We start from the raw sequence: 17,798 nt of genomic DNA on the forward strand, positions 1-17,798 counted from the left end.
AAAATTAAAGACAATTTAGTGTACTTTTATAAATTTACCATGTGGCTGATACTTAGTATATCCTATTGATTATTTTTGTCATCAATTTGAATATTGGGTTGATGGGGAGTGGATGTTTTGCCTTGAAACCAGCCAACATTGGGGATGGGGCAAGGAAATTCGAAGACTCCTAATCCTTAATGAGGAGTGGGTGCCTTGTTTTGAACTCACTCGGCATTGAGGACGAGGCAATGAAATTCGAGGATTCCCCATCCTTAACAAGGAGTGGGTGCTTTGCCTTGAACTCACTTGACATTGGAGACGGGGCGGGATGGGGTAGAGGGTCTTCTACGGAGCAAGGACATGGATGAAATGCCCCGCCTTGAATCCACCTTGTTACGATTCCTATATAATTGCGAATTATTATTGAAATGAATAAAGATGTTAACTTTTACAATTATTTTTGTTTATTTAAAATCAATCAAAATTTTATTTAGAAATAATAAAAATAATAATAGTTATTAAAATTAGTACAAATGATTAATAAAATTAAACTTATTAAAAAATATTTATTCATATTAAATTAATAATAATTATTTTCTGTAAATCAACATTAAGTGAAAAATAAAATTATTAAAATTTTAAATATTAATAATAACTTTGAAAACTTTTAATTGATTAACAACAAATTTTGATTACTAATTTACCACGAATTATTCAGATTTTCCCGCGCATGAAACGGATCTCCGCTAGTATTATATAAAAATGTAGATATTAATCTTGATTTTGAGATATACCACAAATTAAATTCGATAATATTTATTACTTACTTATGCACTCTTCCTGAACAAGTTAAGACAACATAGTCGAGTAGGAAAATTCCCATAAATAATTGAGTGCACTGACCCTAAAATGGGGGACAAATACACCCAAGAAAGTGAGAAACCACTACGAAACATCGCTGGAATATCCTCCACGAGGAACAATTATTATTTCTCATTATTGTGATCAGAATTAATTTGGCATAAATAGGCAAATGCTCAGGAAGGAGCAAAGCGCCATATATTAATTGCGTTGTATCTTCGGAGAAATGACAGAACAGAACAGAACGCTACAAAACATAACATTCGGTACAGAAAACATAAAAAAAAAAAAAAATACAAGGAAAAAAAGGGTGCAGCTTCGTCTTCTTCAAATTTGGGTAGTTGCTTTTTGTTTAGGTAAAGCAGAAAAGGGTGGTCGGCCAGGGCCACTCCCACTCGTCGTCATTAGCAGTTTTACCAAGCACCGTACCTAACAAGAGACAAAAAGGGTAAGGGGTCGGTGGCTTATCAGTTGAGATATCAGCTCCGTTGGACGTTGGTTGGCCTCCCAAGTCCTTCATATCTTTCCAATTGGTGGATCCGTCCCAAGTCCCAAGTCCCAAACACTTCTCACTTCTTGTGGAGTCAAAAAAGCCACGGTGACTGAGTTTGGGTGAGAGTTTCGACAAACATGTCTGGTCCCTCCTCCTAGCTCCTACCTCCTTAGGATATTATTCTTACCGTCTGGTCCCTCCTCCTAGTTCAGTTGGGACTTCATATATCAGATAATCCAGGACTAGGAGGAGATTCATCGTTGAATTGAATGCCGCTCATCTCTGACTATTCCAACCTGATTTAGATATGAAATGAGTTAGTTCAACAAGTGATTGCAATAACTAATTATGACGAGGAAACTTACAACCGGAGGACTACCCTGGACAATGAAATAATTCCATTTCAGGTCAATTTCATCGTATCATATTGGTAGTTAGAGTTAGTAGTAGAGCAGCGTCTGCGTAGGATACCAGGATCCATCCAAACAAGGACACTTGACAGAGGCACAGAAACACAGAGACAGAGACGAGACGAACTGCAGCAAGGCCCCCCAACTCGTAAATGATTCCATCTACAGCCACGAGGGGCGTTTAGCTGTTTACAGTTTCTGAGGGGGCTTGCAGTCCAAAAACCCTAACAGGGGGTGAGAAGAGGTGTAACAAAGCGAACGTACAGTCTCTGCCCTGCTGCTACAGCCTGCAGTAGTGCTAGACCAGGGGGCTGAGGCGCTGAGCATAGCAGGACTGCCGTTGCCGTGCGTCACAACGCAACTGCACTATCACGAAACTTCACTTTTCCCACGCTCCCGTGATCCTGATCCTGATCCTCATTTTGGACAGAGTAGTAGTCCATAGTCCGTCCATCTAGGAATCGCAACATGGCGGGATCCCCATTTTCCATTATTTCTTATAATGTTAATTATTTTGTTTTTATTTTTTATTTTATTTTAAAAATAAAAATAAAATAATTAAAATTTTTTATCTTATTAAAAAATATTTAAATATATTTAATCATATTTTTTAAAATATTAATGTATATATATATATATATATATATAACATATAAATATATATAATCATATATATATTAGTGGAGATTTCAAGGGACAGGGATCGGGGTTCCCGGGGCGAAGAGTGCTCTCCCGTCTCTGCCCAGTCCCCAGGGATGAAAATTTCTACATCCCCATTTTCGTACCCCATTCATTTTCGTACCCTAATCCCACCTCATTTTCCCTTTGTTCGTACCCCATTCATTTCTTCTGTCCGTGCCCTGCCCGGGTGTGCTTAGTCCTCAGCTGACACACAGACTGAAACCAGATACCTCTGGCCTGGCCTGGCCGGCTGGCCCTGCCCTGTTTCTTCTTCCTGCTTCTACTACACTCTCTAGATTCTGGACCTAAAAATAAATAAAAAAAAATTGGCTCGAATATGATACCGAGAAATGGTAACCGATCGGTTGGTATCATACCTTTCGGCATCGTACATTTATCAAAAACAGAATTTGATTCCTTCATGATGCTTTGATGAAAGGAATCTACTGATATAACCTTTTTTATTGCCAAAATTGCCCCTAAAGTTGTAGACAATTACGTGGTTTTATCACCTTCGGCGGTTCGGCCGTACCCTACAATTATTATTATTGTTTATTATTTATTATTTATTTGTATAAGATAACATGGTTCATTCCAAAACTATAAATAACGTTGATGGGCCCCTCTTGTCGCACTGGGCCTGGCTGCACGCTCGGAACGGTAGTAAAAGGCCACTACTACAAAGGCTAAAAGCTCTGCGTTGCGTTGATCCTTGATCGTCACGGGAACCATCTCTTCCCCCTCCGTTTCTTCTCTTGCCTCCTCCTGCTAGATCTGCAATTCCATTCCTCAACCATTCAAGGATCCGATATATTTGTTTTCTTCTACTTTCTTTCTTCCCCCTTTTCAACTTTTTGGATTTGCCTTCAGCCAATCGATCGATCCGGATCTCTGTTTTTGAGGGTCCCGTTTGCGATTTTCGAGGCGGTCTCTGTTTTGTTCGGTATACATATGAAGCATTTTATAGGGTTTTGAATTCGTTATAGCATGTGATCGGAAATGGGGTCCGGAATGCCTGCCGTGTCCCCTTCGTCCTCTTCCGCTCTCTCTGCAGATATTGCTGATATTACCATCTCAAGTGAGTTTCGCAATTTCTTTTTTATTTGCTTCGTCGCTTCAGTTATCGTTATTTTTACTAGTGCCACAATGACGATGTTCATGTGGAATTCGTTTGCCATAAGTTGAAACCGTAAATATTCTTTTGAACTTAGGAGAATTACTTCTGGCTTCTCCATTATAAATATATAATTTTCCGTCTTCTTTAGGATGGACCGAGCGGGTTTAGCTGACGAAATATAGGATGCACTAGATGCTGAAAATTACAGCCTTCCCAGTGCATTAGTCCAAGCACTGAAGCTCTTAGATGTGTGTGTGGGTCTGTGTGTGTGTGAGAGGGAGAGAGAGCGTAATCTATCGTTGCATTAAAATTTATAAATATATGGTTGACAATTGGAAAGCTTTCAGCCGATCGGATTAGTAATGTATGGATACTCACCTCGGATGAATGCTGGCATCATTTGGGAGTCTTGTGACGTTGGAATTTATTGGAAGGTGTATTGCGGAGTGCCAGTATAATCTGAAATGATGCAAAGGTTTGGGTAGAGTTTCAGGATTAGAACACTTGGCATATTAATTAATACTGCCAGACATATTTATTGTGGTGAGAGTTTCAGTCTTTGCACGTGGATTGGAAAAAGCGTAATTGCTGAATTGGAGATAAAATGTGTCATTTTGGAAAGGATCTCCTTTTCTTTATTTCTTTCTTTCTCTCTCTCTTCAGGAAAAAGGACAAAAAAGAGGGAAGAAAGAGTAATTCCATCATTCCATGCTTAAGAATGTTACATTGTTTCCATGGGCAGAGCACCATATTTTACGCTATCAATAGTAAAAGGGAGAAAGAAGGAAAGAGAAATGACACTCTTATGAATGTTATGTTGTTTCCACAGGAAGAGCACTACTTGTGATGTCAGCATCAGCAATGGTAAAAGGCTAGTTGTTTATTAGAGTTATTTTTGTTTTCCGTTCCTATTTAATCTGTTGCAGTCAGTGATATTAAAGGCACACCCTAGGCGCACAGGTGAGGCACATTTTAGGGTAGGCACCTTGCCCAGGTCCTAGGCGCATCACTTTCAAAAGGTGCACACCTGGTGTGCCTAGGCGTACGCTTGATGCGCCTTGCACCTTGGCCCAGGCTTGCGTCTTTTGAAAATTGTACGTTTCTTTTTTTTTTTTTTTTGCTTTTTTTGAACCTGGCGACTGGGCCAAGGCTCTATTTGCCAAAGTTATTCATTCATTCATCTTATTAAAATATCTTCTTAAAAGGCAATTGAAATTATAAAATCATTATTTTTTGTGTGAGAATTAAGAATTTAAGCCCCTAAAATGGACTTGTTTGGACTTGCCTCGAGGCGCGTGGCACAAGGTAACTCATAGAATTATGTTTTACATCACATTAGCTACTTGAAGTATTGCAATTGAGGAAAAAAAGAGATTGTGGGCTTTACATGCTTGGAAATGTTTTATATGTTTGATTTTATTTTTTAATTTTCATTTGAATATGCTTTACATGTTAAGTTTATGTATTTTAATTTTAGATAATAGGTTTTTTAAACCATTAAATTTAAAATTTAAGTTTATATTTCTTATTAATATTATGTTTAATATTTTTTTATTTTTTTTGAATTTTTCTGTTTTTATTTTTTATTTTTTTGTACTTTTGTGTCTTGCTTCAAAAAGGCACACACCTCATCTTGCGACTTGCGCTTTTAAAACACCGGTTGCAGTATCTTGATTGCTTCTTGTATAGATATTCTGGTTCTTTTTCTGCAATTATCTATTAATACAGCTCCAAACATGGTATACATCATGCATTTTCTTACCATTAGAAAAAGAAGGGTGGGGCAGAGATATGCTATGAAAGAAAACAAATTATCATGCTGAGCAAAACTGGAACTTCAAGAATTTTTTGTTTGTCTGTAATAATCTGGAAATTCAAGAACTTTTCTCTAAATAATTCAATTGTTGATATTTGCTTATTTTTACAGAACTTCGGGAGAGGCATCAGGTGGAACTAGAAAATTTGACCTTAACTACCCAACCATTCAAGACTTCTAAGCTTTTTGTATTGGCTACTGTTCAATATCTTAAGAAGCCAATATTATATATTCTGACAAGAGGTGGTTGTCCTTTTCTTTTGGGCTCTTTGGTAGTGGCTACTGGATTTCTTCTTATTACCTTTGATGGTCCTCATGATAAGGTATTTTGTTATGCCCCATCTTTCTGCCATTTTCAATATGCTATGTGCTAGTACTAGGTTATAAAACATCATTCGAATGTTATCTTTGCGCAACAAAAAAATGCTTTGTGGCTTTGTTGAGTTGTTCATTTCACCATTCATTTTCTTTATTTTTTATTTTTTGCAAACTATATGGTGGCTAATGTTGTCATACAACATAGTTTGTTGTAGTGGAGCTGATTTTGAGGGTGTTTGGCATAGCTGCATTTTTAGCTGTTGTGTGTTTTTCTTAACTTGCCATTTCAGCTTTTCATCATAAACTGTTACTTTTATGACGGAGTGTTTTTGTTGGGGGGGGGGGTTGCAACAACACCTCTGATGTGGCATGTTGAAAGTAAGGTACCAGGAAACTTTTTGAGTTGTTACATCCTAATTGGAGCACAATGTTTTAATAACAAAAGAAGAATTCTTTAAATGTCACATCAGCATTGCCTCTCCCAAACAGTTTTCTACTAGATAAAAGCATAAAAACCTGGGGCATTGGATTGTTGATTGTGGCGAATCAGCAATAACAAAAAACACAGCCATGCCAAACACCATGTCATGTTTTTACCAGTGTTTTTTCCTTAAACCTGTTAATTCTCAATTATTTTTCTGGAATAAGTCTGATTAACATAACTAACATTTCATATGTGTCTAGCATGTTCAGGAATTTCTTCATTACTTCCAATTTGGTTTGTGGTGGGTAGCCCTTGGTGTGGCATCATCAATTGGTTTAGGTAAGTAAAATTATATTTAACAGCTACTAGAAGAGTCCTATCATTGCATCTATACATAAAGTATTATTGGTGAATGATTTTTTGTTGCTGGGGTTTAGTGGATATTGTAGCTATTTGCATCTTAGACATAAAAAATTTACCTCTAGAACGGCTGCTAAACAATTAAATTAATTTCGTTCTTTGTCAAAGTCATATAAACATTTATGTAGATTATTATATTTGTTGTTTTTATGCTAACTCCAATTCTGAATTCTATTGATCATTTCTGTAAGCAGCATGGTTTTTAACTTTGGTCAGAACTGAAGTAGTTTAGCCTAACTGAGTTCCATTTATCATTACTATCAAAAAATGGTTATAGCTGATTTGCAAGGGGGTCAGACCGTGAGAGGGTGGTAGTTATTGCTTTCATGGAAATTATGAACTGAGATCAACTGATAAAAACAAAATTGGGGTTTAGGTTTGACAAAAGCTCTTCCTTTTGCCTTCAAAGTAATTTTAGGTTTTTGTATTTCTTATTATCTGCATTGTTTGCAAAATTTTTCCCTTCAATCCACCTCTCTTCAGATACCTACGTGCTTGTTCATATGTATTCAGTTTCATGTACCAACTTGTATGGCCTGCTCTAATTTCATTTTTGAAAAATGGTGTCACCTGTCAAACATGATAACACAATGTATTATTCTGAGATCTTTTTCTAAGGTTGCCAAACCTTTTACTTGTCTTACTCTTGGGGTTTGAGGGGCTTATCTTTACTTTCTATCCAACAGCCAGACAGAATGTGTCTAGTTCTCTTGTTCGTCAGTCTGCTTTAAACTATTCTTGATAGGTCTGAATGTGGGGAAAAAATAAATTCATGTTGTTCTAAAAGAGGTGTAATTTCTTTCATTTCATTTCTAAGGTGTCAGTGGATATCCAACCTGGCTATTTCTTTGTTTCTTATATCATCTTGCTGATAGGTCTAATCCCGATAGAAGTAAATGCTTCAAATATTTTAACTCTAACTTGATTGGTTGTTTCTTTTTTTTTTCCTTCTTTTCCCTTCTTCTTCTTTTTCTTCTTCTTCTTTAACATCATCATCATAATCATAATCTTCTTTGCCTTCCTCTCTCTCTCTCTCTCTCTCTCCAGGATCTGGTTTGCACACATTTGTGCTGTATCTGGGCCCACATATTGCACTATTTACGATAAAAGCCATGCGCTGTGGCCGAGTTGATTTGAAATATGCTCCCTATGATACAATTCAATTGAACAGGGAACCTTCATGGCTTGAGAAGGATTGCTCAGAATATGGGCCTCCAGTCTTTACATCTTCACATGGTACAAGGGTTCCACTGGGCAGCATACTACCACAAGTTCAGTTGGAGGCTATTTTGTGGGGCATTGGAACTGCACTTGGAGAACTTCCTCCTTATTTTATCTCAAGGGCAGGTACATTCAATTAGAAGTTGATTTACGTGTTAAGTAAGATCTTTAACATCATCATGTCTTCATACTGTAGAGATGCATACACATATATTTTACATATGTACATGCATGTTTTCATATGCAGGTATGAGCATGATGAGGAGTAAAAAATTCATGACATTTTCTCTAATAAATGCATGATGTTTTTTATTTTGGTAGTAGCACAGATCATTTGACATGAATGGCTTCCCAATACATGGTTTTACTCAAATTTTAACTAACTTTGAAAATAAAGATTGTATAGCATATTGACTTATTTCTCTATCCAGCAAGTATGTCAGGAAGCAAATTGGATGCCGTGGAAGAACTTGAGACCTTGCCAAGTGAGGACGACAGCATCATATCTAGTCACCTGAAGCAAATCAAACGCTGGCTCCTTTCACACTCCCAGCATCTGAACTTCCTTACGATTTTAGTACTTGCTTCGGTTAGCTTAGCTTCCTTTTCCTCCTATTATTTAGTTGCTTTTTCTCCAGTAGAAAAATTGACCATCATTTCTGGCAAGAGGAAAATAGTATTTGTCTGTGGACTATTTAATATTACATCTCCATAATTAGTAGCCTTTTGTTTAATTAGATGGACTGCCCATCAATTCTTCTGTTGGGCTTTTTGTTGTTCAGCTTTTGGAAGAGTACCGTCTTCTATAAATAACTGCTGTATGTCTGAGATGAGCAGTTTTTTTTGTGAAACACCGTCAAGTCCATTCTGAAAATTAATTTCATCTATTCGGGTTTGGATATGAGCTGTGTTCTCATCTTGGTCTTTTAGGGCCTTCTTCCAATCTATATGACAGCACATGTAGATGTACTTGTCCACACTTCATGCCAGCATATTTGGTAAGATTTGCGGGTGAGGCCACAAAGAAAGGTCCAATGAAAATGAAGATGCTCTAGAGTCTAGACTTACTAAGTTAAGTTGGCTAAATTCTACAAGACAAATCGTGGGTACTATGTGATAGGTGCAAGTTGAAGGGGCTAGAAGAGCTAGGGAGACCATATTATGTAAATGAACATATAGTTGGGGGGATAGGTGGGTTCAGCAAAACGCTGTAACTATGCACCCTGCTTCCCATATTCTTGAAAAGTAGGGAATTGTCTTATTTTATTAATAAAATCACATATTACTTTTGCTTATCAATAAAATTGTCTTGAAGTATCATATTCAGTTTGCAGATGGCACTATTTTCTAAAGCCAATGATAAAATGTCTCTCAAACTCAGGGGTGTTTTTAGATGTTTTGTAGATTTTTAAAAGTGCAAGGCACAAAAAAAAGCACAAGAGGCGCAAGGCGAAGCATGCACTTTTTCAAAACAAGGCACACAAATGCAAAAAAATAAATGATTGAAATGCAAAAAATGCCAAATATGAAACATAATATTAATTAAAAATATAAACTATAATTTTAAAATAAAGGAGGGTGACAAAAACACACACTTCTTTCACAAAATGGCAAATGCCCGTGCTAGAGTTTCTTCTATTAGCAAGCTGGTGTGGGAAGATAAGAGCGGGGACTTGTTGGCAGAGATTAAATCAGTTGCAACTTCTTTTTATAAGAAGCTCTATAAGGAGAGTTGGAGGTTTAGACCCTTTCTTACTTACCTCCCATTTAGGCAGCTGGATGAAGTTCAGAAAGTTTGGCTTGAGAGATTTTCCGAAGAGGAAGTTTGTTCAGCAATTGAGAAGTTAGAAGGAGATAAATCACTGGGGCCAGATGGCCTCACAAACCTTTTCTACATGAAATGCTGGAATTTTTGAAAGATGACTTGATGAAAGTGTTCCAGGCGTTTCATTCAAATGCCTTGTTGCAAAGAAGCTTGAATGCCACATTTATTACTCTCATTCCAAAAATTGAGGGGGCTGCTAATATTAAGGATTTTAGGCCAATCAGCCTTTTGCACAGTTTTTACAAAATCTTGGCTAAAGTCTTGGCAGAAAGAATGAAAGGTGTTTTAGGAAGTGTAATCTCCAAGAACCAAAGTGCATTTGTTCCAGGGAGGCAGATGGTAGACTCAATTCTGATTGCTAATGAGCTAAGCTAATTGACTCAAGAAGAAGAGAGGGAACTCTGGGTGTGATTTGTAAACTTGATATTGAGAAAGCATGTGATTTCATCAACTGGAATTGTCTGGATCGTGTGTTGGACAGAATGAACTTTGGACAGCAATGGAGAAATTGGATCAGAGTTTGCATTAAGACACCAAAATTCTAAATCCTAATTAATGGTCAATCTACGGGTTTCTTTGGTAGCTCTAGGGGTTTGAGGTAGGGAGATCCTTTGTCCCCTTTTCTGTTCATCTGTGTAATGGAAATTCTCACACCTTTTAGTAAAAAGGCGGCAGATTTTGGTTTATGGAATGGGTTTGCAATCTCCCCTGGAAAGGAAAAGGTAAATATTCTGCAATTTGCAGATAATACCCTATGTTTTGTTGATGCCTCTGTGACTCAATTGGAATCAGTGTTTGGGATTTTGAGTTGGTTTGAAGTGGTGTCTGGTCTTAAAATTAATCTGAATAAAAGCTAGATCACCCTAGTGGGCCATGTTTCAAATTTAGAAGAATGTGCAAAGGTGATGGCTTGTCAAATTGACTCCCTCCCGGTAAAATATTTAGGACTGCCTCTCGGGGCTAAATTTTCTTCTTCTTCAATTTGGTGCTCAATTATTGAGAGATTGGAGAAGAAACTAGCCTTGTGGAAGGTAAAATACCTTTCATTTGGGGGTAGGGTTACTTTGATTAAGAGTACTCTCTCCGACTCCAACCTATCTACATATTTCCTCTCCCTTTTCCCCATCCCAAACAAAATTGCAAATAGACTGGAGCAACTTCAAAGGAATTTCTTGTGGAGGGGTTGGGAGGATGAGAAGAAGATTCACATTGTAAAGTGGGATCAAGTATGTCTCCCTAAGAATGCTGGTGGGTTAGGAATACGAAAGCTAAAGAAGTTTAATTCTGCCCTTCTTAGCAAATGGTTATGGAGATTTGCTTCTGAGAGGAATGCATGGTTGAGAAATCTTATTGTGGCTAAGTATGGTGTGGAATAGGGTGATTGGAGATCTAAGGAGCCTAATCTCAATGGGGGAAGATTCCTCTGGGCAGGTATCTTGAAGAACACTCCTCTCTTCCTGGGTGGGATCAGATTTAAAGTCGGTAAGGGGGATAGAATCAAATTTTGGAACGACCCCTGGTGTTTAGTGGGTCCACTGGCTGATGTTTTTCCCGAAAATTTCCAAATTTCTGTGAATCAAGATTCTTTTGTTGCTGAAAATTTTAGCATTTCTGGTGATTCTTTCATTTGGACTCCTCTTTGTAGGAGAAATTTGTTTGACTGGGAGGTGGAAGAGTATGGGGAATTGTTGGGGCTGCTCCAAAATCAGATGATTGATTCGAATTCAGAGGATGAATGGGTTTGGAAGTGGAATGCAGATGGTAGTTTTTCAGTCAAATCCCTATTTCTGAAGCTGTGTGGTTCAGGTCATGAGAATTTCCCTGTTAGACAGGTTTGGAATCCAACTAGTCCCTCAAAGATCAATTTTCTGGTCTGGACTATGGCCCTTGATAAATGTCTGACCAAGACTAATGTGGAGAAATGAGGTATTCAGATCCTGGATCTCTCTTGTGGTTTGTGTGGAAAGAGTGCAGAAACTACAGAGCACTTGTGCATCCACCGTCCGGTTTCGTCTGTGATCTGGGGGCATTTTCTTAAGGTTTTGGAGATTAGCTGGACCATGCCAAAATCTGTGAAGGAGCTGCTGATGTGTTGGAGAGATGAGGGCCTCAGCAAGAAAGGAAATATTGTTTGGAGTTCCATCTCAGCAGCTGTGTTTTGGTCCATTTGGACTGAAAGGAATAGCAGAATCTTCTGTGGTAAATTTAAAAGCCCAGATGAAATCTTGCAGAGAGCTGTGGGGAAGCTATGCTCCTGGGTGTCTGTGAATGAGGAATTTAAAAATCAGAATGTACCCCTGTTGTTTTGTTTTAAGTCTTGGAACAGCTTGTAATGTGTATTGTGCCCAGGCAGATCTAGTGGTCTGGGTCTTGTTGTATCCCTCTTCAATATGATGAATAAAGTACTTTACCTTTTTCCAAAAAAAAATTTGATCTCCAAGATAACCTAGAAAGGACAATGTTGCTGGTATCAACTGCAGGGATATAGACACTGGAAGATTTACTGATATCTTTTGGCATTTAGGTGTGGGTATTAGATTATCTTGGTCTCCATTAAGGTGGCATCAGACATTTCAAATTTTTTGAGTGATCTGCAAATTATGGAGCAGGCGCAAATATGTTTGTCAGAAGATATTTGATTCTGTAGTTGAGGATCATCTGATGAAACTGAACGTGTCTTGGGAGTTGGACTAAATAAAATAAATCTCTAGTTTATCTAAATAGAAAGAAAGAAGAATGTTGGATCTTGTATTTCCAATTCCATTGAATAAAATCTTATACAGCTGTGGCATATAAAATCTATTTATAGATGCAAGTCTGTGCTATCTGGTATACCATCTTGGTACACTGGTCAAAACCAAGCCCTTTAATTTGTTTACACAAATGCTAATAAAGCCATATTGCAATATTATATATATATTTTTTATTTTGTCAGTCTCAAGCAATCACTATTATGTTAGGACATTGTGTTGATTTTCATGATAGTGTTTTAACTGAAAATATATTTTTCAGGTGCCAAACCCACTATTTGACCTTGCTGGAATTATGTGTGGCCAATTTGGGATCCCCTTTTGGAAGTTCTTTCTTGCAACATTGACTGGAAAGGCAATTATCAAGACCCACATACAGGTTTGTTAACTGTTTATTCATTCTTCAGACCTGGAAAGCAGTGTGGACCAGAGCATTTTTCCTTTATTCTGTTTGCTTTGGTCAGCATGTTTTTCCTATTTTCTGTAACTCAAGTACTGACTTTGGTCTTCCTCTTTGCTTTATTCTGGTTAATAAGATTATATTTCTTTTGATTCTAACCCAAAACTAAGTTTGAAGAAATAACTATATATACTCATATATATATTTATTTTCCTCATATATACTAGTGCTCTTCTATCAAATTTCTTGATCTGTTACTAGTTTTGGGAATCTGGATCGAGTGTGAAAATCTGATTTCCCTCTCTGACAAACTTGCAGACAGTTTTTGTCATCTCGGTTTGCAATAATCAACTTCTTGAATGGATAGAAAATGAGTTGATTTGGGTTCTTGGCCATGTCCCTGGTCTCTCATTTATCCTTCCCAGCATTGTTGCTAAGCTGCATTCAGTCAAAGAGAAGTACATAACTCCCCCACCTCCAGTGCACTCTACTGTCAAGGTATTGTCAATGTATTTTGTACTGATATATGCATACAATCTCAGTCCCTGTTACAAGAAAATCACCTGCATTGTATTGCAATTCATCTGTTAGAGAATGATGTAATTTCTCTTTTTTTTATTAGTGATATTTCTCTTTGTTTTAGAGGTTTTCTGTATTTTTTCCATTTCTTTCTATTTAGAGAGTAAAAAAAAGTAAAAGATTTTACTGCATAGTCTTACAATACAAATTAGGAGTAAAATTGATCAGCAACAGTATCAAAGTTCTATTAATTATTTGAAAAAAATAATTACAATAAATTGTGTCAGGCACCCCTATTGTAGACTTTCAGTTTCTTCCACACCCTCTGGTTTTTGCTATTACAAAGCATTTCCTTCATAAGTCATACCCCTATATGAGTGCTCCCTATTTATCTGTTGCCTTGCCAAAACATCTGCCATGCTATTGGCAGCCCTGTAGGTCCAAGAAAAAGTGGCATTCAACTCTCTGGCTGAATTTTTTATTTCCCTTAGCAAGCACTTACAGTCCTAGGTTCCCAACATGTTATCTTTGAACAAGCCTGCACTATTTTAGAATTGCCTTTCACCACCAAATCTTTATTGGAGTGATCTGGGCAGTCTTAAACCATGCAAGACTGCTAAAATTTCTGCCCTTGTAGAGTCTCCAAATTGTGCCTTCAAGAGGAACTTTATTTTTGGTGAAAAAACGAAGGTGATACACAGACCGTGGGGGGGGGGGTTAGAAATTCCCAAGCAATCAGCAAAACATAAATACAACAAATCACTATTACTAGAATGGTTCTTGTGGTTGCCATATTATCTTCTTGGTTCTCTATTCAAGGATGTATCAGCGATTACTTGCCAATATCTCATGATGTAATTAGTTGAGTATCAGTCAAAGACATGGAGTGATTTTTCCAATGTGCCACTCTCACCATAATAGTTTCAATTACTGTTTTCTTAGTCTAACTTTTGTCTTTGAAAGTTCTTGCATTTCTTTCTTCCCAGACTGTCCAAAGTACTGTAGCCCTTCTGGATCTCTATAGGATTTTGCTCCTTTTCCTAGGTGGTGAGAAAGAATATGACTAAAAGAGATTACCCAAATCTGTTGGGGGATTCCACCTGCACCCAAATATGAGAAGAAAAAAATCCCCAATGTCATGCACAAATGAAGAAGAGATCAGTGCATGAAATGTAGATTATCACTTGCTCTGTAGAGAACATGTGGGGAGATTGACACCAATTTGGCCCCTTTCTGTTATGATGTTCACAAGGTATTAACTTTCACTACAATACAGCCTTGACCTATCTAGGATTGGATGAGAAGGCATGAAAGAAGCACAAGAAAACTGACCTGATTGCAAGAGGACCAAACGTTTTTGTCACTACAAGAATCATCCAAAAGAAAACCATTCAAATATTCAATAAGCTCTATTCATCAATATATATATATATATATATATATATATATATATATACACACACACACACACACAGATATATACTAGTAAACATGTACGTGCATTTGCATGTGACAGTATCTCCAAGACAAAATTATTTACAATTCATGGACAGTTTTTGAACAGTTTTAAGTGGGCAGGTTTTGGAGTGAGAGTGAAGGACATATATGCCTTTTTTTATGCCCGTTGTATGTTGCTTAGATAAGGGGTAAAAATGTCTAATGCAAAGTCCAGAAAATGGGGCTATTCTCTTTTACTAGTAGCATATATATATATATATATATATATATATATATATATATATATTCAATAAACTCCTAAACAACAAACTCTTTATTGTTAACCAAGGATAATAGACTACTAAAACAATCCTTCAAAAGCTGATTGCCCCACCATAAATCAGTACAAAACCTGGTTTTGTTACCAGAGAATACTTGAACAAAACATAATAACAAGCCAGGAGACGTGCATCTAGGTAGGGGTGAGATGCACCTCAAAAAATGAGCCAGGTATGCCTTTAAAACGTTTGAGCCTACCTAGCTAACCTTTAGCAAGGAAATCAGCTAGAGCATTAGCTGATCAGGACCAACCTGAATGAGCAGTTCAGGAGAAGTGCTTCTGAAGAAGGCATCATGAACCCATGGGCCATCAATTTATGTGATAGACTCCTTTGCCCATCAGGGAAATCCAACCAGAAAAATAGGCCAGCTTTGGACCTTGAGATAGAGAAAGTAATTCATCTCTTAGAGGCCATTACTTGGTTTGATGGTAAAATCTCGGGCTGGCATGCATGAGAATGCAGCCACTTTGTGTGAAAAAATGCCTAAGGTTAGGATTGTACCTTAGTCAAAATGCCACTAGGTGTCCAAGAAACTCCAGAAAGAGGGAAAAAGTGGTCCTATACATCTGTAGTATATCATACTTTTAGATGGGATGATCATTTGCATCAATGCACAGAAATTTCTGGGTTTGGACCTAGGTTTTGTGTCTAGGCTGGGCCCAAAATCTATTCTATGTACTTATGCAGTTGTCCACATCAGCTTATTTTCTCTCCTCCTAACACTGCTTCTCAACCTCCTCAAAAGTTTATGTTTTTTTGAACTTTTATAAGATAAAAAAAATCAAACATGGGGCCGTTTAAACTCACCCACAACCAATTCAGTTTTCTTTTTATTAGGAAACTGAATGTCCCCATAGAACATGGGCTTTTTACCACCAGCCTGTTCACAGGCCTCCTCTAGTATATACTTGTGTGTGTGCTATTTTATTTATATAGAATTGTATTTTATATTATATAAAGTATAAAATGAATTTTATAAATATTTAGTATTTTTATTTAATGTCATATAACCAAAGCCTAGCCGGCCTATGATCACCCCTACTTTCAGAGTTTTACTTGTGCCCCCTCTTGTATACATGGGCATTTTGTAATTACTTGATTTTTCATATTTGATTACCATAAAGAGTACTTTTTCAAATGAATTACATTATACTTTTAAGTTGTTATTTTTGCGCATGTCTAGTCACCTAAATGTGTATTGGTGGTCCAAAGATAAGCAACACAACTATTATAGGTAAAATGAAATAAAGAACCTTACCCCAGTAAACTGCATTCATCCAAATGTTGTATATTATGGCCTGTCAACGATGACTGACAGGAATTGAATTAGTCTTTCCTTGGTTAATATTTGCCAAAATCAAGTCAAACTCTCTTTGTTTTGTTTTGTTATTTATTTATTTATTTTGTAGAGACAAACTCTGTTTGTTTGTTGACCGTTAGATCACAACACCTTCATGGAGTCAGTTTTCTGGCTTCTTTGTTGGAAGAGGGACAAATTTTCCCTGTTTTATTAGTACAGTTTATATGATGGGTTCTACTTTTAAATGTTATTGTTGCTATGCAAACATCTTTATGTTAGTGTACATCGATCATTTAAAAAAAATTTTCAGTTACTCATCAGGTTATCTTCTGTGTCTGAAAGGAATTGATGAATTCCTTCAACAAAACATAAATGACATTTAATCCCTTTTCTTGTTTGCTGTCACTTGTCAGGTGAAGAAGTGGAATCTGTCATTTGCATCAATCTGGAACACTGTAGTGTGGCTCATGCTTCTCAACTTCTTTGTCAAAATTGTAACAGCAACGGCACAGAAATTTTGTAAGAAACAGCAAGAAAAAGAATTGGCTGCATTAACTGACCAGTTGTCAAAATCAAGACATTTAAATGGAGAGAGTGGCCGAGTATCAAATTGAGCTCATGAAACCCCATTGGTTCCATTGGTGTTTTTGTTTCCAGCAATTGTAGTGGATGGCAGTTAAATTTAAAATCTGTCATCATTAAAGCCACCCCAAGCTTTAACTCAGTCTGCATCAAAGGTTCCCTGTTAGATGTACAAAAAATAAACATATGCGGAAATAGGAAGGAGGAGTTACGGGATAATTTATTTTGTGATATGGGAAGCAGCACGTTGAAGGTGGTGTGGTAGCATAATTTGTACTGTTGGAATTGGGAACTTGGGAGGAGTATTATACTCCTCGGGCGATGATGATGCATGCAACACGCCAACGGCCAACACCAATTATTTGCTTTATCAATTATCTACTTTGAGCTATTTAGTAAGGCTACATTAGTCGTTAGAGTTTGGTCCCTCAACTCATTGATTTTTCCTAAGAATTCCGTGCTCGCGTAAGCCCACTTGCTGATGATTACCTTGATGACCCAGGAGCCAGGACCCTCCTATTTTGTTATGTTGATTGCAATCGCCCTTGCATTGTCTGTTTTGTTCATGGAAATGTGGAATGCTGCATGAAGCATTTTTATCATCAGCTTGGAATGGCTTTTTAGCCAATAGTTGCATCTGAGCCTAGTGATTGATCATCCCACTAATGGGATTATGGGACCGGACCCATCCTCGTAACTTCAGGTTCAGGATGCCAATCCACTCGCTAACGGAGGAAATGATACTTTGCCTAATTTGCATGCGTCCTCAAGCCTCACGTACCTAAATTACAATGTTTTAAATGTCAGTTCGCATTTGGGACAGTTTCTACACGATGAATCTGATTTCACCAAAGTCGCTGGGTACGCAGGATGCACACCTTAACTCCTTTGGCATTTCTTG

The 17,798-nt window shown here is 37.3% G+C and overlaps 1 protein-coding gene across 2 annotated transcripts; it reads left to right on the plus strand.

The window, feature by feature from the left end:
* Window positions 1–2,444: 2,444 nt before the first annotated feature.
* LOC148879262 (vacuole membrane protein KMS1-like) lies at window positions 2,445–17,292 on the plus strand. 2 transcript variants are annotated; one of them, XM_088960748.1, is made up of 8 exons: window positions 2,445–3,505; window positions 5,472–5,683; window positions 6,363–6,441; window positions 7,570–7,869; window positions 8,175–8,332; window positions 12,581–12,697; window positions 13,037–13,216; window positions 16,729–17,292. In XM_088960748.1, exons 1-8 carry the CDS (start codon window positions 3,427–3,429, stop codon window positions 16,927–16,929), a joined length of 1,326 nt encoding a protein of 441 aa, XP_088816874.1. In that variant the 5' UTR covers window positions 2,445–3,426; the 3' UTR covers window positions 16,930–17,292. The 2 variants fall into 2 exon arrangements, with proteins under 2 accessions (XP_088816874.1, XP_088816875.1); XM_088960749.1 differs by having other exon boundaries at window positions 3,064–3,505; window positions 6,372–6,441.
* The last annotated feature ends 506 nt before the right edge of the window (window positions 17,293–17,798 follow it).

This window comes from Nelumbo lutea, chromosome 1 (genome assembly GCF_056320005.1).
Source record: "Nelumbo lutea isolate HS-2025 chromosome 1, American lotus-T2T, whole genome shotgun sequence".
NCBI classification, from domain to species: Eukaryota; Viridiplantae; Streptophyta; class Magnoliopsida; order Proteales; family Nelumbonaceae; genus Nelumbo; species Nelumbo lutea.